General features: G+C 35.3%; 1 protein-coding gene across 2 annotated transcripts in view; it reads right to left on the reverse strand.

The window, feature by feature from the left end:
• ptc (protein patched) overlaps nt 1-27845 on the reverse strand; it is a 396675-nt gene that overhangs the window by 71699 nt on the left and 297131 nt on the right. For both annotated transcript variants that reach the window (XM_090385655.1, XM_090385656.1), the window contains exons 18-19: nt 21945-22401; nt 1864-1997 (exon numbers count right to left, since the gene is read on the reverse strand). In XM_090385655.1, the coding sequence (XP_090241781.1) occupies nt 1864-1997; nt 21945-22401 (591 nt within the window). The remainder of the gene's footprint in view (nt 1-1863; nt 1998-21944; nt 22402-27845) is intronic.

Below are 27845 nucleotides of genomic sequence, written 5' to 3' on the forward strand. Positions count from 1 at the left end.
TGCTAATTTTGCTCACAATTTCATATTTTTTCTCTATCGACAGAGGCGGACTGGCCATAAGCCTTACCGGGGAAACCCCAGTGGGCCTGTATGATTTTGGCCGTAATCCATAGTATGAGGCCACTATAAATTTTCCCGGGTAAGAATTTTTGACCCAGTCCGCCTCTGTTTATTGATATTGCTTTTATTTTTCTCTCTGAATCTGCAGTGTCTTCACCAGGATGCTTCTTTTTCACACCTTTTAAGTATTTTACTCATTTTTAGGGAATAACGCACAATTACAAAATGAGGACGCACGCTTGATACACATAAACAAAGCTGCGCGCGTGTAGCAACTGAATAAACAATACTGTAAAGGCAGAGATACACAATTAACACCTCACATTTTACTAAAGCACATTTCTAGGGATTCCTACCATAAAACAATAAAAACAATTTCCAGTTGCGTTTCTGCTAGTGGAATCTGTTATAAACTGGTAGTAAACTCTATCTAATTGCATTTGCGATTATATCGATAGCTGGAATTGTGTTGGTTTTTACATTATGGTGAAATGTGTTTCCGCTTCACTGATATAAAAAACAAATACATTTTCAGAATCTTCTCTTCATTCCTATCGTGTTGCGTTCGGTTGGGGTGATTCTGCGTTTGACTGCCATTTCTTGTAAACACAAAGGCAAATCGTGCATAAGCGAATTCGGTTCGTGTTATATAAGATATCGTTCCCCTATTTATAAATCTTGTATGATCGAATTCATGTAGTGTAAACAGGTGTTATACGAGGACTGACTGTATAGGATTTCAAATTCATTTAGGCAACTTTAATCACTGATGACATCATGTGTAACCAAGATTTCTTTTTCCATTGATGTAATGCATTTTCCAGTTTCACATAAAACATGAACTTTAGGCCAAAAATTAACACTTTTATCAGATTTGCTTTCACATAAATTATAAACATTTAACCCTCCATTCTATTAACATTTAAACTTGGCCTTCCTTTCTTTAAAGCCTTCTGTTCTCCTTTCCTTTTCTTTTCATTAGCTCATTTTGTTTCTTCAACTACCTCTTATGGTCAGCTACGCATTCACGTATACTACGTACGTATAGTAATGTTTGTCTTCAAGTGCATGCTAGTGAGAGTAATGTATATCATTGCAGATGAAATTTATCACCATGCAAAATGCGCTAGTTCTCTTTAAAAATAAGTTAATAATACCTATCTTAAAACTCTTGACATTAATATATAACAAATTAAATATCTATTATATATTTTACAGACAAAGCAACAAAAGTAACATTTATATAATTCCCTTTTGCTTTAAACAAATGCCTTAAGCAGCAATCAGGGTACAGTTCATATTTTAGTAGTCTTTCCTGCCCCCCTCTTTGATATGAAAGAGTTCTTTGCATCAATGCATGAATTAACAAATAAAGGTGAAAAGAATTTCCCAATCAACACAAGGACACATTAAGATGGCACTCTGGAATCAACAACTTCAAACAGGAACCAGCTCTCAAGAATAGCAAAATGAATATATTAATGAGACCTTTTCATGGATTAGGGCAGCAAAAAATGAACACAGTATTATTGGGACCTTTTTTCTTTTTTTTTTATGTAGTGAGGATTGTTAGAATTTTTTTTTTATTTGCATCTGAAAAATTAAGTCTTTACAGCCAAGCATGAATTGTCCAGAACCTATAACTCTATTTAGAGCTATGGGCTAAATGCTACAACTGTAATGAGTTTTCTGTAACAGATTAGTGGTGTTTTACTATATAGGTACTCTTAGGCTGAAATAAATAAAATTTTCTAAACATTCATAAATACCATGCTCACAAAAAGGCCAAAAACAAATACTCACCATGATAATGTGAGCTGTAAACTCAACTCCAATTCCAACAGCTACAATGAGAATGACTGCTGGCACTGCACTTAGCCTTATTCCCAAAATTCCCATTAATCCAAATAGTTCTACTACTACAACTGTAAGGATTACTACCTGAAAATAAAGTACGGTAGTTATGGAAAAATTTAGTTATTTTATTATATATATTTGCAATGGTTTATATCAATGGAATATATGAATATATTTTCAGACAACTAGTCAAGGCACTGACTTGATTAGTTGTCCGAAAATGAGGGTTTTTTTTTTTTTTTTTTTTTTTTATCAGAAATACACTTAAACTGCAAAAGACAATGTATTTGTTGCAAAAGCCATATATTATACATTCAACGTTTTAATTTAATAAAAAAACACAATGGATCTGCCAGAATCATAAATTTCTAGGCTATGGACTGAATTCAGTTAAATATTTCCCCTTTATGTTTGATTTATAGAAATTCCTATAAGTTGAACTTAAAGAGAAACCTAAATACACTCAAGTTATGAATATACATTTGTTTTTCTTTCAGTGAAAATTACATCATGATTATGTTGTTAAAAAAAAAAAAAAAAAAAAACAACACTTTTCCCTTCCCACAGACTTTTCCAGAAAAGCAAGACATATTCCAAACTAAGTGAAACTTCTTTAGGCAGTTTTCAGATGGGAGTAACTTGCATTTTGTTGATTAACAAAAAAATGCAATGAAAATGCGACCATTGCCATAAGTAAATGCATTAAAGGCACTCTGAACAGCCAACCATCGTACTAGATCAAATGCCCAGGTTCTTGTGCGATCACCGAAGTTAAGCAGCGTTAGGCCTGGTTAGTAATTGGGAAGGTGACACCTGTAAAAACCCATTATAATTGACTTTGTCTTGCTTTCTTTTTTGTTAACCTGTGGAAAATATTCTTCCGATTTTCGCGTATCATTTAATTTTTGTTAATTTCTAAAGTGTAAATCTGTGCTTTATATCTTTACTTTTATAGCCTGTGGATAATATTCCTCCTATTTTCGATTACAATCGCCATTAATAGAATTAAAATTCAATTCGCAAACGTGATCACAATGACCGGCGCTTACTACTTATCGTATAGTGAATGGTGTTTTGTTATGGAGTGTCCATCTTAAAGTGATTTCATTGTACAGTGAACCATTCATACAGCAGGGTCCACTGTAGTGGGCATTGTAAGGTGTATAAGTGCACATATGTGCAATGCATCTGTGGATTGACAAAAATCATCAATAAAATGCGACACGAAACGATTCGTCCCCCATTATTGTACCACTCTCAGTACCCCTACTGATTGGGTCATGCTATTTTTTTTTCATCATTCTCCACCGTATTTAATAAAAACTTTCAATGAAAAAAAAAATATATATATATATAATTCAACACGTCGAAGACTAATAGTGAGCGTTGTAAGGCATACACAACACATACGTACAATGCAACCACAGAAACCACCTCCACTGAGTATCTAAGCTATTTCGACAGCGGAAGAAATTACAGCATGTGATGGAGTTAAAGAAAGCTAGAAAAGGTCCATCCACATCTTCTGAGCCTTACATCTCCCCAGAAATGTTAGAAGTGAATTTTGGAAGTAGTCATGGAAGTTGATACTGCAAATGAAAACGATGAAGAGTCCTCTAAGCCCAGTCGTAAACGAAAAGCAAAGAAGCCAAAACGGACTGCCAGAAGTACTCCATCAAATCGTTCAATAAGTAATACACAGCAGGAGCAGCAACAAGATTTTAAGAAACATCAAAGCATCCATGCACAGTTTAAAATTACATTCCTGGATAATAATTTCGATTCAGTCTGTTCTGTGTGTGATCGGCTCTGGTTCAAGAATGATGTGAAGGTTGCAGCAGCTCGAGATCACGCTCTTCAAACAGCATTTCCAAATGAGGATGAATGTCAAATGTTGGGCTGTACCAGCTGTCGTGGCTCTCTCAAGAACAAAGATTCCGGCTCTATCAAATTCAAATGGTTTTAATATCATCCGATGCCACAGAACTTGCCGAAACTAGATTTGGTAATGGAATGTCTCGTATCACCGAGGCTCCCATTCATGCAGATTCGTCGCCTGTGGCATTCATACAGTCAGTATGGGATCCTCAGTCAAATGGTTGCCCAAAGAAGTTTCACTTAACTTCTGCTATGCATGCTCAGCACACATACACAATTTTTTTTTTAGAAAAGAATGAAACTGTTCTTGAAATCATTTTAGTCCATACTTTAATTCCATAACACAATCCAGAAATTTGTTATATCAAATATTTTCCCAACTATTATTTTTTCAGCAATAATGTAAATTTTTATAATACATTGATTCCAAGGTATAGCTGCCATATTCAGTGGTGAAATTAAACTTTTACTGCACATAATGGTTTCACTGCTATAGTAGGATATAACAGCTAGATGTTCAAAAAGAGAAGGATTTTCTGTTTCTGTAAAGGAATTTCTAGTCAATTTGCTGTAACCAATATTGAAATAATGAACTAGTAATTCACAGCTTTCTGTTGTGCTCATAAATGACAGGAAATAATAATTTTACACCTCCAAAACAACCTGGCTTCTTCAACTTCCTACTACCAGATGCTTCAGTTTTTCCATGTCATTTCTATTAGTATATACATAGTGCACAAAACTACTTCTTTCCACCTGTGAAATTGTTCCTTTTTAGAAGTGTTTTTATAAGAAAGAGTTTTAAAAAAGTGGTTTTTCCATCTGCAGTGAAAATGGAACCTAGATGTTGTTGTCTGTGGGCTTTTTGGAGCAATGGCAATAAGGCCACAATGCACCAAAATAATAAAGACTGATGAGCATTTCATTAGTTTGAACTATAGCTGAGATTTAGAGAGGATTGTATAGAGTTAAATTATTAAATTATATCCATTTGAGGAAATCAAAAATTTTCACTGTCTAGTGTACAAGCTAGAAGCTGAGCAATACTGAGAATGATATTAACTATGGAAAATGAGGCAAAAATAGTTTGCACATCTCTATTGTGTAGGAGACAATTAATAGACAATTAAGTTGGTCATTGCAGTATGTGCAATGTGATAGACCAGTGGGCATAAGCAGATGAGTGACCAAGCCAGTACAACTTTTATCATTATCATTATTATTAGTAGTGACAAATGAAGCAAGAAAGCAAGCTTACACATGAAGGAAAAAAACAAAAAACCACACCATTTCACCTGCCAATACCCTCTAGATGGAAGTTGATTCCAACGATCAACCATCTCTGACTGAAGGCACATTTCCACACATCCATCCTGCAACCATCCACCCACCCTTAATTTGAAGGAAGGATGGTTGCAGGTTGTATGCACTGATACTTCAGATCTCTCTGCAGATGTCTAGTCTCCAGACTGAAATTTGCAAAACTAAAGATTTTCCTGGAAAGGGCACCCTTCTGCTCTCCTCACCAATCTTGTTGTTCTTTTGTGTCCAACAAATTTATGTCCTTCTAAAATGAGGCTTTCAGAACTGCATATAGTGCCTGTTCTTATGGACAGTGGATTAACAAAGCAGCTTGTTGACATGGTTTTCCAGTGTACTGCTACTGTTCATGTTAGCATTAGTAGAGGCATAAGATGCAAGAAAGAAAGCTTATGCAGAATCAGTCAAAAAAAAAAAAAAAAAAAAAAACCCTTCCCATTTCACCCCTCCATTTGTTCCAAATGCCTGTCCGGCTCCACCTTAAATTTAATTAGACTATCAAATTCCATAACAAAGATGAAGTCTGTTCCACCAATCAACCACCAGCTGGCTAAAGGCAGATTTCTGCACATTTATTCTATAACTGTCTTTCCTCAATTTGAATCTGTGCCCCTCAGGTTCTTAATTTGAGCAAGAGGAAGTATCTCATCAGCATTCAGCTTACTCAACCCATTCAAGGCATTATACACCTCGATCAGATCAGCTCACAGGTGCCTGCTCTCCAGGCGCTGCAATTTATAGAACTTAAGCCTTTCTTGTTAAGAGCACCCCTATGTCCCCCCCCCCCCACACACCAATGTTGTTGCCCTTCTTTGTACTCTTTCTAGCAACTCTACATCCTAAAATGAGGCCTCCAGACCTGTACACAGTAGGTGTGGCCTGACCACTGTCTTGTACAACGGGATACTCGCCTCCCTGTCCCTGCTAGCAAAATTCCTATATATCATTGACAAGACTCCATGGCCTGCCCTGGCAGCCCCTCTGCACTGCTCAGCAAAGTTTATATTTGACTGCACAATTACCCCCAGGTCTTCTTCACTTTCCACTTCCCTGAGTGTAGTAGCACACAGTTGGTACATTTCTCTTTGGTTATTGCTGGAGTAGCATACTGTCTTTACTGTCATTAACAAACCTGCCAACCTTTGTATCATCTGCAAACTTGGACATTAAACCTGATCCGAACCCTGGGGAACTCCACTAATAACACTTGTCCATGAAGAGCAGTGTCCACGTCTCCCACTCAACCATTCCTTTATCCATTGTAGCAACTTACCTTTAATGACATACCTCTTCAATTTGTACAGCAAATTTCTATGTGCAACAGTATCAAAAGCTTTCCTGAAATCCAAGTAGTCAAAATTATTTTTGACATTCAGTTCCTTTATGACCACACCATAGTATCCAATCAAATTGGTCACACAACACCTCCCTTTAACAAATCCATGCTGTCTTAACTATTACTGCAGTCTTGTCCACATGATCTTGCAATGCTTCTTTAACCAGTGACCCCATTATTTTCCCCAGAACACAAGTTAAACTAACAGGTCTATAGTTACTTGTGTCACCTTTTGAACCCCCCCCTTTGTGAATTGGTGATACATTTGCAAATCTCCAGTCAATGGGGACCTTCCCTGAGTCCAAGGAAATTCTCATAATTATGGCTAAGGGTTTGCTTACTTCCTTTGCTGCCTCCTTTAATATAACTGGATAGATCCAACCACCCCAGGTGCCTTCCTTATGTTTAACTTCAACAATTTCTCCTCCACTTTGCTATTACATAATCACTTAGCTCCCTATTAGAGTTTGATAAACTTCTATCATGTTGCTTCAAAATGGGATAAGAATGGCTTAGAATAAATTGAGCTAGCTCAATGCTGATGGCATTCTTCCTCTTGCTCATACTACAGACATGGGAGGGGCATAAATTCAAATTGAGGAAGGGTGGTTACAGGATAGATGTGCAGTGATTTACTTTCAGCCAGCAAGCAACTAAGTGTTGTTGTGGAAGTGGGTAGTTTTAATAAATTTATTCAAAATTTAGGGAAGAACTAGATAAATTATTGGAGAGGATGGACTGGTGATTTGGGGAGTTTTATTTTTTATTTTTTTTAGCTGATGCTTCATAAGTTTGCTTTCTTGCACCATTTGTCACTATAGTATCACAGTAAGCTAAAGCAGCATGTTTCCAGTGATCACAACCTGAACAACGATCTAACAAAAAAAAAAAGGGTTATTACAGTTAGGGAAGGATGTTACGTAGTTGTTTTCCATTAATATTATTACTATAATTTAATACCACTCATATACCATGTGAAATTAATAATTTAGTTTAATTAAGCTAATCACCTACACAACTATACAGTTTAAGGTGACATTTCAGGCATCTTACAGATACCCATCATCAGATCATGCTGCTGACAGATTCCTCTATAGGCGATTAGCTTAAGCGTTTAGGGCATAAGCCTCAAGCTATGAAGGAGTCTAGACTATGTATAAATATAGTGCAAATGCATCAGAAATACATAGCTATATCTGAATAAATCAGAATATTGGTAAAGCGGCATCGTTTTAAGTTATATCTCATATTGTGAATACCTTCACAACGAGTTGCCATGATATTGCACTACTTCGAATAAGTAACGCTTCACCTGAGGAGAAGACTAATGTTACTTATTCTCAGATGGATACCACCACCCAGACGGCACCGTTTCAGGGCTATTTGGCCCTTCTTCGGTGGGTGGGTAGGTACCCGAGTGATGCAATGATGGCAAAACAGTTATGAAGTATAACTCCACAATATGAGAGATGCCTGATGGTGTATCATGTATTTAGACTCAAGCGTTTAGGGCATAAGCCTCAAGCTATGAAGGAGTCTAGACTATGTATAAATATAGTGCAAATGCATCAGAAATACATAGCTATATCTGAATAAATCAGAATATTGGTAAAGCGGCATCGTTTTAAGTTATATCTCATATTGTGAATACCTTCACAACGAGTTGCCATGATATTGCACTACTTCGAATAAGTAACGCTTCACCTGAGGAGAAGACTAATGTTACTTATTCTCAGATGGATACCACCACCCAGACGGCACCGTTTCAGGGCTATTTGGCCCTTCTTCGGTGGGTGGGTAGGTACCCGAGTGATGCAATGATGGCAAAACAGTTATGAAGTATAACTCCACAATATGAGAGATGCCTGATGGTGTATCATGTATTTAGACTCAAGCGTTTAGGGCATAAGCCTCAAGCTATGAAGGAGTCTAGACTATGTATAAATATAGTGCAAATGCATCAGAAATACATAGCTATATCTGAATAAATCAGAATATTGGTAAAGCGGCATCGTTTTAAGTTATATCTCATATTGTGAATACCTTCACAACGAGTTGCCATGATATTGCACTACTTCGAATAAGTAACGCTTCACCTGAGGAGAAGACTAATGTTACTTATTCTCAGATGGATACCACCACCCAGACGGCACCGTTTCAGGGCTATTTGGCCCTTCTTCGGTGGGTGGGTAGGTACCCGAGTGATGCAATGATGGCAAAACAGTTATGAAGTATAACTCCACAATATGAGAGATGCCTGATGGTGTATCATGTATTTAGACTCAAGCGTTTAGGGCATAAGCCTCAAGCTATGAAGGAGTCTAGACTATGTATAAATATAGTGCAAATGCATCAGAAATACATAGCTATATCTGAATAAATCAGAATATTGGGTGGTGGTATCCATCTGAGAATAAGTAACATTAGTCTTCTCCTCAGGTGAAGCGTTACTTATTCGAAGTAGTGCAATATCATGGCAACTCGTTGTGAAGGTATTCACAATATGAGATATAACTTAAAACGATGCCGCTTTACCAATATTCTGATTTATTCAGATATAGCTATGTATTTCTGATGCATTTGCGCGATTAGCTTAATTAAACTATATTATTAATTTCACGTAGTATATAAGTGGTATTAATTACAGTAATAATCTTAATAAAAAAAAAGGGCTGACTCTACTCATTATGTCAGGATATTCCAGATCTGTCTGAATAAGGGGTTAGTTTTCATTCTGGCTTCTGCTGTATAGCTTGGAGAATGTTAAAATCTGTATGTATAGCAATGTAGAGTTGATGTGATGAGGCATGATTGTTGATTGTACAAAATTTAGGGCTATTATTATTATTATTAGAGATTGCAGATGCAATAACATGACTGACAGTCTTGGATCCATCTATCTTACCTTGAGGAACCAGTATGGTTATGAAGGGTGATGTCAGAAGTTCTGACATCACCTTTCATAAAAAACTCCTCATGAATGAACGAAGATGCAAAATACCCATTCAGGATGTCAACAGCCTGAGGAGAATCAAAATCAAGTTTGCAAAATCAATCCAGATGGAGTAATAATCTTGATCTGATTATCAGCAGTGATTATTCATGAATTAAGAATTTGAAGATAAAGGAACTACTAGGTGACAGTGATCACAGTGCACTGATGTGGGAATTACTTAAAGATGTAACTACCATCAAGGGTAAAGGGAAGGGTTTTTGTTTTCATAAAGGTGATTACAGTGGTCTCAGACAGTTTTTAAATTCTATACAGTGAGATCAACTGATGTTACCAATGGTGAATTCTAAATGGGAAGCCTTCAGGCACTTAATCTTGGAGGCTACTAGACTTTTCATACCAATTATGAAATACTGTTCAAGGTTCAGGCCTAAATCAATCAGATGAATTAACGAGGCTCGTGGTAGAGAAGAAAAAGGAATGGGATGCATATAAATTATCAGGCAACACAGAAGCCTCCAGCAGATATAACGTAGTCTGTAATCAAATCACAAGGCAGGCAAAAGCAGATATTTGGCAAAGGATGCAAAGAAGAAAGTAAAGAGTTCTTTACTTATGTAAACTCTAGAAGGAAGGGGATGAATCGGATTGGTCCACTTAATATAGATGGTTCGACTATTGATGATTCTGCTCAAGTAGCTGATATTGTATACAAGTATTTTGTATAGCTATATACCCCCTAGCCTATGTTGTGTCTTACGGTGTAGAAAGCTTGTGCCCACAGATTGGTGATGCATGATGGTGCTGTGTTCTGTTTTGTTTCCCCCTGCCTTTTTTTTTTTTACATTTACTCAATAACAATACTGACTTAAAAAAAAAAAAAATTTTCAAATTTAACAACTTGTTCAAAGAACTAGTGATAATATCAATGACGAGAGAAGGAAAATGAGGACAACAAAGATATTAAACTTTCTAAACGTGAAATGTTGGCATTTGATAAAAATGAAGTTAGAAAATTGTCAATTAGAAAATTACAGTTAAATGAAAGAGATACAATTTGGGGATTTTGGAGGTACCTAATTGACAAGATGGTTTAGGAAGAATTGAAGCATTTGATGAACGCTCTGAGTACGATACCAATTTCATCGATGAATGTGAATGAGAATTTTCACAAATGAATCTGATCGTCAGCCTAAACCAGAGCTCCGTTGATGACAAAAACAATTTCTTAAAATTGTAGGCCCACCAGTGACACACTTCGATCCAGCAAATATGTCGATTCGTGGCTGATTCAGAAACGTCATTCAGCAATCGACACACAAAGAGGAAGAAAAGAAGTCTGCATAGGGTGTCGGTTGAGAACTTAATAAAAATTTGGAATATTCTACAAAAACTTTATTATGAAATTATTTTTTCTTATTACTTATTTTACTCACATTTTTTTTTTTAACACATTTTACTTAATTTTTTTATATATTTAAATAACAAATTTATACTTAATAAACTGTGTTTGATATACTTAATTTGTTGTCCTTAATCCAACAACATTATTACCAAAGTAATAATATCAATAAATTTTTAGAGTACTTTTAGAATTCTAAAAATCCTTTTACTTTTCATTTTTCCTGGTAGCAAAGGAGTACCGGCACCTATTACATGCGCACACACACACACTCACTCAAAGAAAGTGCATCACCTAGGAATTTCACATTTCTAACCCTTTTTCACAATAGTATTTAACATTAATGCCTAGCATCACAAATAGAAATATAAACAAAAGATATTTATTAATAGTTAAGGCAAAGCTAAGTAATATTTGACAGGTGCTCTCAAAATATTCCAAAATGAACATGTGCAACCTTTATACAGTTTTGGTAAGCAAAACAGTTATGGCTGAAATGTTATCAGAAGCCCTCAATTTTCTTCAGTTTATCATTTTAAATGGAAAACAAAATGAAAAGTTCACCAGGTGCAAACTATATTTAGTTGAACTGCCTCTGGCCCTAATGACAGCAGCAGCACACTGTCGAAGCATTGACAAGATCAGTTTCTGAAGATAATCAACATAGTTTGTGGTACCAAACACGAATTATGGCTTACTGAAGTTCACGAAGGGTCTTTGGTTTCTTTCTGGCAACTGCAGTTTCCACACAATGCCAACAGTTCTCCATAGGATTCAGGTCCAGGCTGTTTCCTGACCAGCTAACAGTTGTACTGGACCATTTTTCCACCCAATAATGTGTAACAAATGTAAACACATTACTGTCAAACCTCTAATGCAGAAATAAAGCTAAAATAACTACAGAAGTGCCTACTTACACTTTTCGCCTGATGCAAGGAGCAGAGTTGTCCTGAAAGATGCAGTTACTTGGCAGGTTGAAATGGTTGGCAGCAATTTGCCTTCCAATATAGCCAGGTATCTATTGACATTTACGGAACCTTTTATAAACTGCAGGTGGCCTACTCCACGATACGAAATGCACCTCCATATCATTTGGCTGGTAGAGAATGTCGCTACAGACACCTTACAGTCTGGATGGTATTCTTCACACGTCTAAGGCAAATCACTTGGCTCCCACCACAGCCATGCAGGTTGAATTTCTTCTCATCCGAGAAAATAACTGACTTCCACTGCTCGGGGGTGGTAGTAGTAGTAGTAGTAGTAGGGGCATGTGATGCAAGAAAGCAAGTGTATGAGCTTATGCAGCATCAGCCAAAAAAAAAAAAATAAAAATATCACGCAACCATTCCCTCTAAATGTTTGTCCAGTTGCTCCTTAAATTTATTTAATTTATCAACTTCCTCAACAACAACAGATGGAAGTTTGTTTCAGCAATTAACCACCCGCTGGTAAAGGCAAATTTCCGCACATCTATTCTACATCTGTCTTTCCTTAATTTGAATTTATGTGCCCTTAGGTTTGTAATCTAAACAAGTGGAAGAATCCCATCAGAATTCAGTTCAAGGCCTTATGCACCTCAATCAGATCACCGTGAAGGTGCCTAGTCTTCAGCTTTTGCAAAACTTAAGCCTCTCGTAAGAGGCTTAAGTAAGAGGATCCCTTCATTCCCCTCACCAATCTTGTTGCCCTTCTCTGTACACGCTCAAGAAAATCTACATCCTTCCTAAAATGAGGCCTCCAGACCTGTACACAGTACTCAAGGCGTGGCCTGACCATAGCCTTATACAGAGGGACAATCACCTTTTCCCTGCTAGAAAAATTCCTATATATATCATTGACAAAACCCCATGACCTGCCATGGCAGCCTGGTTGCATTGCTCAGAAAACTTCATACGTGACTGCACAATTACTCCCATTTTTCTACCACCTTAAGTGTAGTACCACAAAGTTGGTACATTTCTCTGGGGTTACTTCTACCCATGGGCATCCGCAGAGGGGGCAAATGGGACACATGCCCCTCCCTGGGATAGAGTAAAAAATTCCACAAATTATAATCGTAAAAGTGACTGAGATATGTAACCTTACACCCTAGACCACGGGACGCTTTGTCTGCCTCAATTTTCTTACGGGTTTGCCAGTTTCGGCCTTCGGCGGGGTAACCATAGAAGACGTGTTTCATCTATTGCAGCAACAAAACAAGTGTTCCTGTTTTTGGTTCATCGACTGATATTCCTCAAACTTTACCAGAAGTTTTGGAACATTGCGACTATTTCCCTTCTATTAATTCGGCAATAACTATTGGTATGACATTACCTGTTACGACCTGTACCATTGAAAGAATTTTCGGCACCTTGAGACGTCTGAAAACATGGTTAAGGTGTCCACTATCTCAGAAACTCGCCTATAAGGTTTATGTATGATTAGTGTGCACAGGAAGAAACTAGAAGAGGAAGCGGTAAAGAAGAAATTTACTGGAAATGTCATCAATAGGTTTGCAAGCGATTGACGGAGAATTCAATTCTTATACGATACGTGATTACTGAAATTATTATTATTATATATATATAATATTACTAGTATAAAATACATTAAGTAAATGTTTATGCATGGAAATGAACTAATGAAAATACGGTGTACCCTGGTAGCGATATGTTGTGAACGAAGGGGGGAAGAAAGGAACTGGAAAAATAATTGTAACGATAGAGAAGTAAACCAAAAGAATATTTTTGAAGAGACGACCTAGGTGGACATAGCATTGCAGTTTTTCATAATTTTTGTGTCTTCATCAGAGGTCATCCACCAAAATCATGAAAAAGACAGCAATGCTCTTACTTCTGTTTCCGACATGTTCTGTATGTCAAAGTACATGTGCGAAAGTCCATATAATTAATCCCATACACATCAAGTATATATATATATAGTGTAAATACAATACACTAGGCCTCTGTGGTGTCTTACAGTCTGGAAAACTCGTACCCACCAATTGGCCCAATTACAGTGTATTTATCTTGCAATTATGTTCATACTTAACTTTATTTATATTTAATTATATTATATTCTAACTTAACTATATTGCATTTTGCCACTTTGTACCCAACTGACCTTAAATACATGATGCATGAGCTCCCAGACTTTCGTTCAGGATCCTAACTATAAGAACGGGTTTGCAACCCTGAACTACCCTAGCTCAACTACATATTTCTACCATAATCATCTTTCCACTTTACTAGCCTCTACATATTATGCCCTGTGAGCCATTAGTTTACCAAATGCAAAATCAAGGCTCTATTTTTCAAACTTTACCCAATCTATTTTTCGCCTTAAACAAAGTTTAGCTGCCTTCTATCGCTACTTTGTCAGCTATTATATTTCTTAACTATCCTGGGCAGTTTGAGCATCATGTACTTAACCTAGAGTAGCTTCACCGTCCACGTTATTTCAAAAAACACACACCAAAATTTGTATAACGCTAGGCGCTGCTAGCGTACACATGCATATATACACTGGCAAAGCACTGACACAGTCTTTGCTGTCAGTCCAGCATGTAGCGGTAAGTTCTTGTCATTCGGATTTTCCTTGCCTTTGTCTTTGCCTTTTCTACTTTCATAGCGTTCCACTTACTTCTGTAAGGCCATCCATGCTCTGTATGCTATAACTTATTAACACATTATGTAATTGCAAACTTGGTATAACGTTATTCAAACTTTATTCATAATTTTATTCAAAACTTTAAAATTGATATTACCATGTGGACTTTCGCACATGTACTTTGACATACAGAACATGTTGGAAACAGAAGTAAGAGCATTGCTGTCTTTTTCATGATTTTGGTGGATTACCTCTGATGAAGACAAAAATTATGAAAGACTCTGCAATGCTATCTCCACCTAGGTCGTCTCTTCAAAAATATTCTTTTGGTTTACTTCTCTATCGTTACAATTATTTTTCCGGTTCCTTTCTTCCCACCTTCGTTCACAACATATATCGCTACCAGGGTACACTGTATTTTCATTAGTTCATTTCCATGCATAAACATTTACTTAATGTATTTTATACTAGTAATATTTTATATATACATCATGGCTGTAGGGTACTTTTGCGATAGCAGTGACCCTGATCCACGTTATTGTAACTCTGTCTTATCTAATCTAATTATTAATTTTCTTCCTCCTATAGCATATAACTTCTCTATTGTATTATTCTTGATGATTATATATATATATATATATATACATATATAAGTTATGTAAAAGAATATAAGAAATAGAAAAGGAGAAAGTGACAGAACAGATTAATGTTACAGATTACAGTACAGATTAACCCCAGATCAACGTATCAACTCTGTGGTACTACGCTGACAGTGGTAGAAAATGAAAAGGACCTGGGGGTAATTGTGCAGGCAGATATGAAGTTCTCTGAGCAGTGCAGACGAGCTGCAAGAGTAGCCCCTGGTGTCTTGTCAATGATATACAGGAATTTTTCTAGCAGGGACAGGGATGTGATTATTCCCTTGTATAAGGCATTGGTCAGGCCACACCTTGAATACTGTATACAGGTCTGGAGGCCTCATTTCAAGAAGGATGTAGAGCTGCTGGAACGAGTACAGAGAAGGGCAACAAGATTAGTGAATGGAACAAAGGGTTGCTCTTACGAAGAAAGGCTTAAGTTTTGCAAATTACAGAGTCTGGAGACTAGGCATCGGCGAGGTGATCTGATAGAGGTGTATAAGGCTTTGAATGGCTTGAGCATGCTCAATGCCGATGGGATTCTTCCTCTTGCTCAGAATAATCACCTGAGAGGGCATAAATTCAAATTGAGGAAGGACGGATGTCGGATAGATGTGCGGAAATTGGCCTTTAGCCAGCGGGCAGTTGGTTTGTGGAATAGACTTCCATCACTTGTTGAAGTTGATAGCCTAAACAAATTTAAGGCTCAGCTGGACAGGTATTTTGAACGAACGGAGGGATAAAATGGGAGTAGTGGTTGTGCTTTTTTTTTTTTTTTGGCTGATGCTGAATAAGCTTGCTTTCTTGCATCATATGCCTCTACTAATGCCATCAAATTTATGATTGTACATTACATCTGTCTGTATATAACAATTTTTTAGTTAATTGTAATACCAACTAGATAAATTGGAGAATTTAGCATAAGTATTAGGGGTGCAAACTATACTCATTAGTTCAAAGGGCCAAGTTTAGGTAACCTAAGTTGGACTTCTTTGTTGTACCCTATAAATAAACACATAAAATAGTAAAATTAAAATGATAATATAGCTAATTATAGATATATGGAAAAATTGAATGGAACATTAACTCCACTAGGTTAGCTCCACTCAATATATCCCATCAATAATTAGCTGAAGCTATCTGTTTCTGTTTGTTATTTTATTTGCCATCTGGAAAATGGCAAACAAAAATGAGTATAGTTTGCACCCCTAATACTTTTATGCTAAATTCTCCAATTTATCTAGTTGGTATTATAATTAACTAAAAAATTTGTTATATATATATATATATAGAAAATTATTTTAATGTTATGTGCAAATCTTTAATTTAACTTATGCCAATAATGAAAATACCGTGTACCCTGGGAGCGATGTATGTTGAATAAAGGGGGGAAGAACGGAAAAGAGTAACGTTATAAACAAAGTGCGAATTTGGAAAAATGCAAAATTTGAAAAGAACGACTAAGGTAGAAATAGCAGATTTTTGAAAAGAAATAGCATTGCAGTATCTTTCATAATTTCTGTGTCTTCTTCAGAGGTCATCCACCTAAATTATGAAAAAGAACAGCAATACTCTTTCATAATTTAGGTGGCTGACCTCTGAAGAAGACACAGAAATTATGAAAGATACTGCAATGCTATTTCTTTTCAAAAATCTGCTATTTCTACCTTAGTCGTTCTTTTCAAATTTTGCATTTTTCCAAATTCGCACTTTGTTTATAACGTTACTCTTTTCCGTTCTTCCCCCCTTTATTCAACATACATCGCTCCCAGGGTACACGGTATTTTCATTATTGGCATAAGTTAAATTAAAGATTTGCACATAACATTAAAATAATTTTCTATATATACATTATGGTTGTAGGGTACCTTTGCTCTTGCAGTGTCCCTGATCCATAATTCATATTATTGATATTTCATTTTATCTCTATTCAAATTCAAATCCATTTTCTTTATTTACTTAATTTTAATTTTTTATTCATAATTATATATATATATATATATATATATATATATATATATATATATACACACACATATATATACATATACACAGTGAAACTTCCTTTAACGGACAGCCATGGGGAACGAAAATGTGTCCGTTAGAAGTGTCCGCTAACAAGAAGTCTGAGGGTGAAAAAAAAAAAAAAGAAAAAAATCATTAAACGTTTAAATGTAAAATTAAATTAAAATATATACAGATTTTGAACAATATTTTTGTAAATAATATACATACAGTAATCACTTATTTTCTTCTGCACCTTCTTCCGGCTGATAATTTTGTTTTCAACATTTGTTTGGTGTGAAGAAACCATCGAAAGTCCTTCAGTATCTTCTTCAGTGGCGAAAAACATTTTTAAACGATTGATTTGTATGAGCGCTTCTTCTATTTTCATCGGTGGTTCGTCGTTAATATGTTCTTCGACAGAATGACCTCCTTCCATTTCTTCATCCTCATGAGGAACTTCTTGAAAAATATCGATGATAATGTCATTGATATCTATAGCACCATCTTCTGTAGTGAGGTTCGAGTCTATATCTTTGTAGCCAGGGTCACTTGTAGCTGAAGTGTTGTACATTATCAATGTTGAAGTTCTTGTTCTTCTTGGTGCTCCACATTGCTGTTCACAACTTCAGTTTTTGCATTTGAGAAGCCAGACTTTACAAAACAGTTCACGACAGTTTGTTTTCTAATTGCGTTTACTGAAGAGGAAATCCATTGAATCGCATCTAGGATGCCGATTTTATTTGCAAGGTCACTCGCACAGGTTACATCGTTCATGTTTGCAATGAGATGTCTTAAAACACGTTTTCTGTAGGGAAGTTTAAAATTTTTTATTATCCCTTGATCCAAGGGCTGACACTCTGCAGATGTGTTTGGTGGCAGAAAAACGATTTGAAATGTTGGACAATTCAATGTGCGGGTGAGATGCAGCATTATCCATGAAAAGAATAATTTTTCTGCTTTAACGAATCATGTTTTGGTTAAAGTGACTTATCCATTCGCTCATGATATCTCGTGTCATCCACGCTGTTTTATTAGACTTCCAGTAACATTCAAAAGATTCAACTTTATGCCCTTGAAACAATGAGGATTTTGTGGTTTTCCTATAACAAGAGGTTGTTCAAAGTCTCCCAGCATATTTGTACACAATAGTACAGTCAAGTGCTCCTTAGAAATTTTTCCGTCCTGGCATTTTTCATTTTTTAGACTCATTGTTTTTTCAGAAAGAGGTTTAAAAAACAACCCTGTTTCGTCACAGTTGTAAATATCCTTAGCTTCAAAATCACAACATAAATCTTCCAATTTGACTCTGTTACAAACCCCAGTATCAACAGATCCACCTTCACCACTTACGGTTTTCCAAGAAATTTTATGCCGAGTTTTGAACTTGTCTAGCCATCCCACAGAAACTTTGAACTTATTTACTCCCATAGATTTCGCAACCTCCAAAGCCTTTTCCCTAATAATAGGCCCATTAATGGGAATTTTTTTAGCACGTTCGCGACAAAACCACTCGTACGTAACATTGTCAATTTGAAGTCCAACAGTTTTCAGGAATGATTTTTGAACCTGATCATTTCCGCGTTGCCAAAATTATTTGAGCAGTTCATTAAATATTTTTTTCTTTAGGATGTCGCTTACCTGCATCTTCCCGATTTTGAATTTTGCAGCGAGATTGCAAACACTATTTTTTTGCCGATCATACGCATTAATGAGTTCGACTTTATCTTTTAAAGTTAAATGTTTACGAGAAGACATTGTGCACTTCACACGACACCGAACAAAACTGAAAACTGAAACTCAAAAGACTAAAGGGCGACAAAATTCCCCCCATGCACACACCGAATTCATCAGAAGTTTTACATGTGCCTTAAAATTCTTGAAAAAGGGTTTAGAACTGTGACGTAAACCTTGATAAAATTCAGAGAATCGGAAATAGAAAATAAACACACGATTGAGGCAATACGTGGAAGAAAAGTTCCTAGAAAAAGAGCTGTGAGCTCTCCCACAGTCCATTATGGGGAGATCAAATTAAGTGCTAATCTAAACGAAGTAGTGCAGATTGCCTGTCCGCGTCCGTTACAGAGAATGTCCGCTAGACAGAAGCCGCAAACACGTTAAAACCAATACAGGTGAGTTGGGGAATTTGAAAATGTCCGTTGTAGAGAGAGATGTCCGTTAACAAGAGGTGTCCGTTAGGAGAAGTTTCACTGTGTGTGTGTGTGTGTGTGTGTGTGTGTGTGTGTGTGTGTGTGTGTATATATATATATATATATATTAATTCTTGTTTCCTTTATATTGTAAATTTATACATTATGTATGTGTTTTTGTATTAATGCAATACTGTATTCTATAATCTACTTGTTTAATTAAATAATTATTTAAAAAATTCAATAAAAATTTATTGATGTAATTATTTGTCTCCAAACTTTGCCCCCCCCCCCAGAAAATTTTCTGTGGACACCCATACTTCTACCCATATGAAGTACTTTGCATTTGTCAAGGTAAAACTTCAGTTGCCACCTCTCAGCCCATCTGCCCAAATCTTTTAAATCTCTGACTGTTACTGCACTTGCTACCACTCATGTATGTTTTTCCCCTTCTCTTTTCAGCTCAGACGAAGAAGCTTTATGGTTTTTAAGGCATAAGCATTTCAAAACGTGGTCCTGTTTTTGTGTAGAGACTCATTTGCATCTGGTTCCTTTTTTCTATTGGTGGAACCAGTATTCTTGAGTTTGGAAAGAAATCTACTCACTGTTGTCATCACCTACACAATCTTATCTGATGCAATCCGTAAGAAACATTGCCATATACTTACGTGTGTGTGTGTGTGTAAATACAGTGATTATGAATAAGATATTTTGTATTACTCATGGAAGAATCAATAAGAAATTCATAAATTCAGGGCTATCAAATTCTTAAAATTGAGCTATCTTTCGGGTGGTGCCTTGATAGGTAATAATATCTGGTTCAATTGCACACGGGTTAACTCCTAGTCTCCACCAAAAAAGAAGACAGTCAAGATAATGATCCCTCACTGAAACTCATTTCACTTCCTATGTTCACTTACTACTCTTGCTCAGATGTTCAGTGTGTGCTTCATGCCTTTCCAAAAGATATCCTCATGGACACTTTCACAGATGATGGTTCCTCTGATCCCACATCTTTCTTCCAAAGCAGCCATGCATCAAATAGTCAAAATCTATTAATTTATTCATGCTTAACTCTAAAGTGACCAAACCAATTTTTCCTCTTAATTTATTCTTTATACCTGTATTCTCTGGAATAACCCATTCCTTTTCAGGGTATTCATTTTAAAAGTGAAATCCACATTATATGTATTAAGGCTAATAGACTACATAATTAGGAAGTGACAGTTTTTCATTTCAAGTTCAGTTTGCTGATTAGTTTATAAGCTATTATTTGTTGATTATACTGATAATAAATTGTATTTCCCTTCGATTATTTTTGGGTTTACTTTTTTAGTTTAAATCCGACGCTGCCAAGTATGGCTTGTATTTTCAAGCCACACTTGCATTATATGTATTAAGGCTAATAGACTACATAATTTGCCCCCCCCCCCCCCACAGTACTAAGGGGTTCTGATTTGGGGTCATAAAAAATAAATAAATACAGTTAAATAAACAATTTATGTTTATAATTTTGTGCGCTTTACAACTTTTCAAAAATTATTTTTAAATATGAAAATTGTACGTGACAGTAGTTTTCCTGTTCATAGAAGCACCAAGTTTAGAGTTAAACTATCTAGTGGGTAATTATTCAATCTACCATATTCTTTAACATAATTTCACATAGCACCTAGATGCATAAATGTGTACAACATGTCAGCTGGTTTGTGGTGAGCATGATGACAATCTGAATACAATTAATAACTTTTGTCCTATGGAAATATATTCTTTAGGAAACAAATATAGTGATACATTTCTATAGATAAAAAAAACCAAAAAAAAAACCCAGATATATATTTCCAAATTAAACTGTTTATGGTTTACAGATTTCCTGCACAAAAAACATGTTCAATTAACTAAAGTTGTATTGGATCCACTCAGGGATTCGATTCAGAATACAAATTGCTATATTGTAGAGGTGAGCAGACTTTTCTTGGACAGGCTGTAAAGCTGAGGAAATCTGAAATGTTGACATCATTTGCAATTTTATTTAGTTAACTGAATGAATCACTGTGTAGAAGAGCCTCTTTTTTCTCTCCTCTGGCTAATAATTTATAAGCCAGTTCCACTTAATGCGTTTAATTGAAAATAATTATAAGCCAGTTTCTATTATTGATGAATCATTTAAAACTTATGATGTACTGAATAATTGCAAAACAATCTGCAATGGCTAAACTACAATCATTTAAAAACAATTAGAATTTTTTTTTTTTTTTGGACAAAAGTTATATGGAAAAGGAAAAAAATATGCAAACTGCAGGCAAAATAATATATCAATATAATATATAATAATAATTCGTTACCTAGGATTTATTCCAAGATCTTATAAATCCTAAGTGCTTTTCTAAAAATCTGAATTATGGATAATGTAAGGTGTGCCACATCTTTGTGTATACACCCTCTGACTAATAAATAGTGGCATTACTTTTAGGTAATTAGTATTTCAGACATTTAGAAAAGCTTTTGGGATTTACATAAGACCTTGAAATAAATCACAGGTAATGAATTAAAGTAACTTTCAACCAAGGTTCTGAACTTTTTGATTCATTTTTAATAATGTACAAGTACATGTTTCATTTGTATTTTTAAAGTAACTAAAATAAAGAGTACCATGCATTCATTAAAAATATGATAATAGTAAACATGGAAAAGAAAATTAATTCACAGTTGAGTGGTTATCACAATTAAAATAAAACGTGATAGAAAAAAAAAATCCTACCTACCATGACAAATGCTGCCCAAGGATTTACAAGAACAACAGACATTACCAGGAAAATAACAATTAGAATGCACAACAATGCAAGAAGTAGATGAAATCTGAGGCTAATATACTGTTCCCAGTAAACAAATGGAATACCAGTTGGGAAATTTGGTAGTCCTCTTTCTTCATACTTCTGGCAAATATCCCGAATAGACTCAATAGTTTCGGTAATTTCTTGTGTTGTCCCCATTTTATTAAGATAAAATGGAAGTTGGGTATATATTAATGGTTGGGATTTGGGAATTTTCAGCTCCACATCTTGCGGATCATGAATCCATCTACGAGGTTCAGGTTGTAAATTTGCTTGAGAAGATGAATAGGCAAGGGCATCATTAGAAACCCAGGCAGTCAAATAATTATAAAAGGCTTTAGAATTTATTGTACCATCACCATCAACTAACCTTGCTGTAGCTACCTGTAGATGAGAAGGAATTTTTGGATTCAGATGTTATTCATATAAGTAAAACTATTCTAAGTTATTAAAGTTGATATGTAAACCTTTTATAATATGGTTTCTTAAAAAAAAAAAAAAAAATTTCTAAAGCGGCATTAATATTAATATTGTGAACAGAGTACAAAACATGTGCTATTTTACACAATAATTTGCTATTACCTTCCTCATACCATCAGAATTACAGCAAAAATTACCATGAAACAATGTTTTTTCTAGGTTCCCATAATAGGTATTTGGATAGCCTCCCCATTTAGGAATCAAAAAATGTCAGAAAATGCAACCCCCCCCCACAGGTACAAGGTCTTCAATTTAAGAACTTCTAATACCAAATACAAGTATGCACAACTGGAGCCATAACAACTTAAATTCACTTAACTTTTAAGTTCAATTAAAACTTTTACTACCAACAGTATTTAGGTATTTAATGCCAACACATTCACAGGATACATATTGGTACCCATGCAACTATGGCTTCAGCACCTGGAGCCACCATTTAAAAATAAAATTTCTGTTTAGTAGCAGAATAACAGTGGAAAACAGAGCCCAACATCAAAGAAAATAACAGTATTTTAGCTTGTACCTACCTGTGAGCAGTTTTTTGACAGTCTCCAAAGTAGTAAGAAACTTTTTAATTATTTTTCATAAAGAGACAATTAATTAACCACAATACCATCACTGGCTTACTTTCAGTGTTACCTTATGAAACCTTTATCAATTCCTTCACATGCAATCATTCTGCATACAACAAAGAACATACAGTTAACAACCCAGAAGGAACTGATATCATACAAACATACGTTGGGAACTGGCACAAATATTTAAACTACACAAACTGCCATCTTTAAATGCTTACAATCTATATCTGAATAAGCATATCCCAATGCTAGACATTTCCTTGATATTTACACCATTATTTCTATTGACTATGCAATCATTAAATTTTTTAATGTAAATGCTTATTCTTCTTTTGATAAAATCCCTCTCATTTCCAATAATACTGACATTCTTTTTATATTAAATGGCATTTTATAAAACAAATAAATGAAACAAGCTAGAAATGAAAACATTAAGAGATAAAGGTTAAAGGTGAGGAAATTAGGAAATGATATAAAATACAACCTATTAACAAGTAACAGGAAAAAAAGAATGGGAAGAACATATAGATAGGATGGTTAATAAGATGTGGACAAAAATATCAAAGAACTGGAGACTGAGAAGCTGGAGAGATGATCTAACCTAAACCCAATAATAAGCAGTGTGCTTAATGGGAAAAGGAGCTTTTTATAAATAAAGTAGAATATGCTTGTTTGTCAAAAAAAAAAAAAAAAAACCTTGTAAAAATATAAAACATTAAAAACAATTTTACAAATACAGCAGAACATACTTATATTTATAAGAGACCATTTAATAAAAAGAATTTCAGTGTTATTGAGAATGAAGGGATTTTACCAAACAAAAAAGTAATTTACAGTAGAAAACTTAATAATAATAATAATCAAAAGAAGTCATGGTAGGAATGATATTTTGAGTAAGATATTCAATTACTGGTTATAAGCATTTTTTTTTTTTTTTTTTTATGTAAACCCCAAACATGAGAGGTATTAGCACCTATAGTACTTCCTGTAGGCTGAATGTTTGTGTTTGCTCAAAACACACCCCTTATTTTACATTATTTCAATAGCTTACGAGGTGCTGCTTCTATGCTCTTATATTTTGTGTTCTTTGTCTCTTGTGTGGGGAATGATTGTATGTGAACAAGGAACTGGGCAAGGGTACCATAATAAAATGATGAAAATAAACTAGTATTATTATTGCGTAGTGGTTAATTAATTCTCTCAATGGAAATATTCCACGAACACAACAGCTCAATTTAAAAGTATGGGTAAGAAAATATTCTCAGATCTGTGAGGTGTTTTTAAATAATGTAAGAAAATGAGATATATTATTTTCATTATTTCCTTTTATTTCAAATGCACTTTGATTAGGAAGATTGCTCCAAAGTATGTAGTCAACTCATCTACCATTTTGAATTCAAAAGGAAGCAGTATAAATTCACCACTTCCATATTGCATGGGTATCTGAATTATTTTATTTTTACCTATGAATAGAAATATTTATCCCTTCTTAGTTCTCTTTGCAAGTGATTTCTCATACTCAACTTTTGCATATTTTTATCCCACCAGTGGCTTGGTATATATATTAGTATGTATCAGCAAAAAAAAAAACCCTTCCCACATCATCTATCCATCCCCTCCAATAATTAATCTATTTCTAACTTGAATTTATTCAGACTACCCACTTTAGCAATAAAAGATGAAAATTTGTTCCAACAATCAACCACTTGCTGGCTCAAGGCAAACTTCCATACCTTTATAGTAATGGTAATAGCCACATAAGCCCAAGGAAGCCACAGGCTTTTCCTGCACAGGATGGGTGTGTGTGGGGGGAACAATTAGATAAGAAAATACAAATTTTTCTTTCTCTTCACATAGGTAACTATCCAATTGACCTCTGAATTTATTCAAACTCAGTCTCAACTACCTACAATGGCAACCTGTTCCAGCAATCAATGACCTGCTGGCCAAAAGAAAACCTCCTACAATCTATCAAAACCTCTTCCCTGTAATTTGAATTTATACCCCTAAGATGTAGAATTCTCTTAAACAGTGAAAATTCTGCCTTTGTTCATTTTACTAACCCTGCTCAGAGCCTTATAAACCTTAATCAGGTCACCTTTGAGGTGCCTGGTTGTCAAGTGCTGTAGCCCACATAATTGGAGTTTTTCCTCGTATGGTCACCCTTTTGCTGATCTCATCATGCAAGTTGCCTATCTTTGGACCCTTTGAAGAAGCACAATGTCTTCTTTTTAGATGAGATCTCCATGATTTGAACACAATGTGGTCTTACAATTGCCTTATACAGTGGGACTATAACATAAACAGCAACCATCCTTCCTCAATTTGAGTTCTTATATAAATTGGTGTCTGATGACTATAACTATCCCATGCTTTTAACTTTTGTTTCAGTTACCATATTTGTCAGCTTATAAGACACTGCGGAGTGAAAGATGCACCCTAATTTTGGAACAGTAAATTCAAGAAGGAAAGGAAAAAAAAAAAACTTTAGAAAAAAAATTGTTAATAAAATGGAAATTTAAAATTCAATAAAAATAAAACAAAAGCCAATAAATAAAGGTATAGGATAATTACTCTTATTATTTTAGTATTATTCAATTTCAGATTCATTACTAACTTGATGATAATTATCCTCAACATCATCATAATGTTGAGGATTGATGGCAGGCATTTCAAGATGTGCCTGCCATTGATTAGGGCTTAAATGTATAACTGGAATTCACTTGTTACTCCAATAACAGCCTGGTAATTACTGAAAAGTGTACTGACCATGATTGCAATGTAAACTATCTGTTAACTACATTTTGTCGCTTGCAGACTTCTCAGTTTTGCACATGTGCTTCTAAGATGCAAGATAAATTTTTAAGGTATTTATAAGGGGAAAAGTGTGTATTGTAAGCCGACAAATAAGGTAAATCCTTAATATCTCTCTCTCATCATCCATTTTGGCAACTCAAACAAGAGAGAGCAAAGCAAAAAGATCAAAGTAGTGGGAATACTTTGGCCTGCAAGAGAATCATCAATGGCAGTTCTCCTGACAGCAAATCGAAGTTACATAGTGTGCTTACACCTTCGGTTGAGGTATCTGTAGTGATCTGTGATCAATAGATATCTCTGCACTGTAATGAGATATGGTTAAAGGGGTTGTCTTTGTGCGCTTTTGTTGCAGACAGTGTGAGGAAATTAAAATACCAATTCAGCATGCTGATGGGCTTATAAGGTTTGAAGAACAGGGTTGACGTCCTTGAAGGAATTAAAAAGAGGGATCCATTAAGCCTAACAACAGCAACTACAATTTTTCATGATTGTATGATTTTGACATGATTTTTCATTGGCAGAAAGTGCTGGTCACATAGGAAGAAGCTATTGTCAGTGACTACTGTCAGGAAAATATATTTTGCAAAAAGGACAGGTTGAAGAGGGCACGGGACTAGGGTATGTCTGCCAAGGAGAAAAGTTGATGTTGTGTCACTATCATCTTTTAAGGACACAAATGGTAATTTACATGTTGGCATTAATGATATTAAGAGTATATCTAAGGATTTACTTAACAAGTACAGGGCAATGTTGAATTCTGCAAGTCGAGTTTTGCAAGTTTAAATAATGAGAGCTTTGCCTGGAGAGCATGTGCAAGGCTCATGGTGTCAAATTTTTCTCTGCAAGGCCTGTGCTTGTTAACAGGAGTGATGTGCCTGTTTTTACAGGGATCAAATACACTTAAATAGCCTAAGGCCACTTTATGGGATTAGTAAAGACCAATCATCTCCTCTGTTCAAATAAATTCCACCTTTAAATTATGAGAGAGGGAAACTCTCCCACACAGTGGATGTCACTTATTGTGATTACTTTGGGACCTTTGCAGAACCATTTTAATTTAAATTAATTAGACTGCCTATTATTTCTCAAGAAACCAAATAAATAAAAACTGTCACTGTTTCTGGAAATTTATACAAACCATTAAAAACAAATAAAGAAAATATTAAAATCAAGAACTGGAAAAGGGTTAATGCTCTCTATAAAACAGAGAATTGGATGTATACATGTGACATGTATAGTATCTTATGCAGGGCAGCTCCAGAATTTTAGTTCAACTCCATCGTGGTATATTGTGATGATACAGGACTCTGTAAAAGGGCCAGAAAGGTGCGTAATGTTGTGTTTGTGCACTGAAAATATTGTTTAGTTGTTTATGGTCAATTAGTCACCAGGAAGGAGATCATCTGGAATGCCTTCCCAGTGTCCATCTACACTGCGGAGAGGTGCGCCACAACTAAGTATATACTGTAGCCCACCATAACCATCTTGTATGTTGGTTCTGAAACATATAATATCCTACACCCACTGTAGTGCAATACCAGTGGGTGCCAGCCATCACATAGTTAAGAAAACCTAGTCAGATAAGCAGAAGTAAGCATAGACATGGTAATTTCTTTCATAGAGTAATGACACTGACAACTAGGAACCATACAATGCAAAATCTAGTAACTAGCTACACAATGTGTTAAAGTTAGAACAAATCAGGATGTTATACAATCACTTCCACTGCACATGTATAAACTGCGATAAGGCAAAAAGGTGATCATGCAAAGTGTGGCAATAAAGTTCCTGGACTAGTGCAATAAAAAGGAGCTCAAAAATGGTTTTATTTTTATTGAAAGTAATTACTAACTGTTTAAATGCACTTATTATAAAGTCCATCAACTTCACATCCATCATCTCTTCAGACACAAAGGCATCCAACAAGATAATGTTCAATCTTTTTTTGGTTTT

This window comes from Mastigoproctus giganteus, chromosome 12 (assembly GCF_048544385.1).
Source record: "Mastigoproctus giganteus isolate SK-2022 chromosome 12, ASM4854438v1, whole genome shotgun sequence".
NCBI lineage: Eukaryota > Metazoa > Arthropoda > Arachnida > Uropygi > Thelyphonidae > Mastigoproctus > Mastigoproctus giganteus.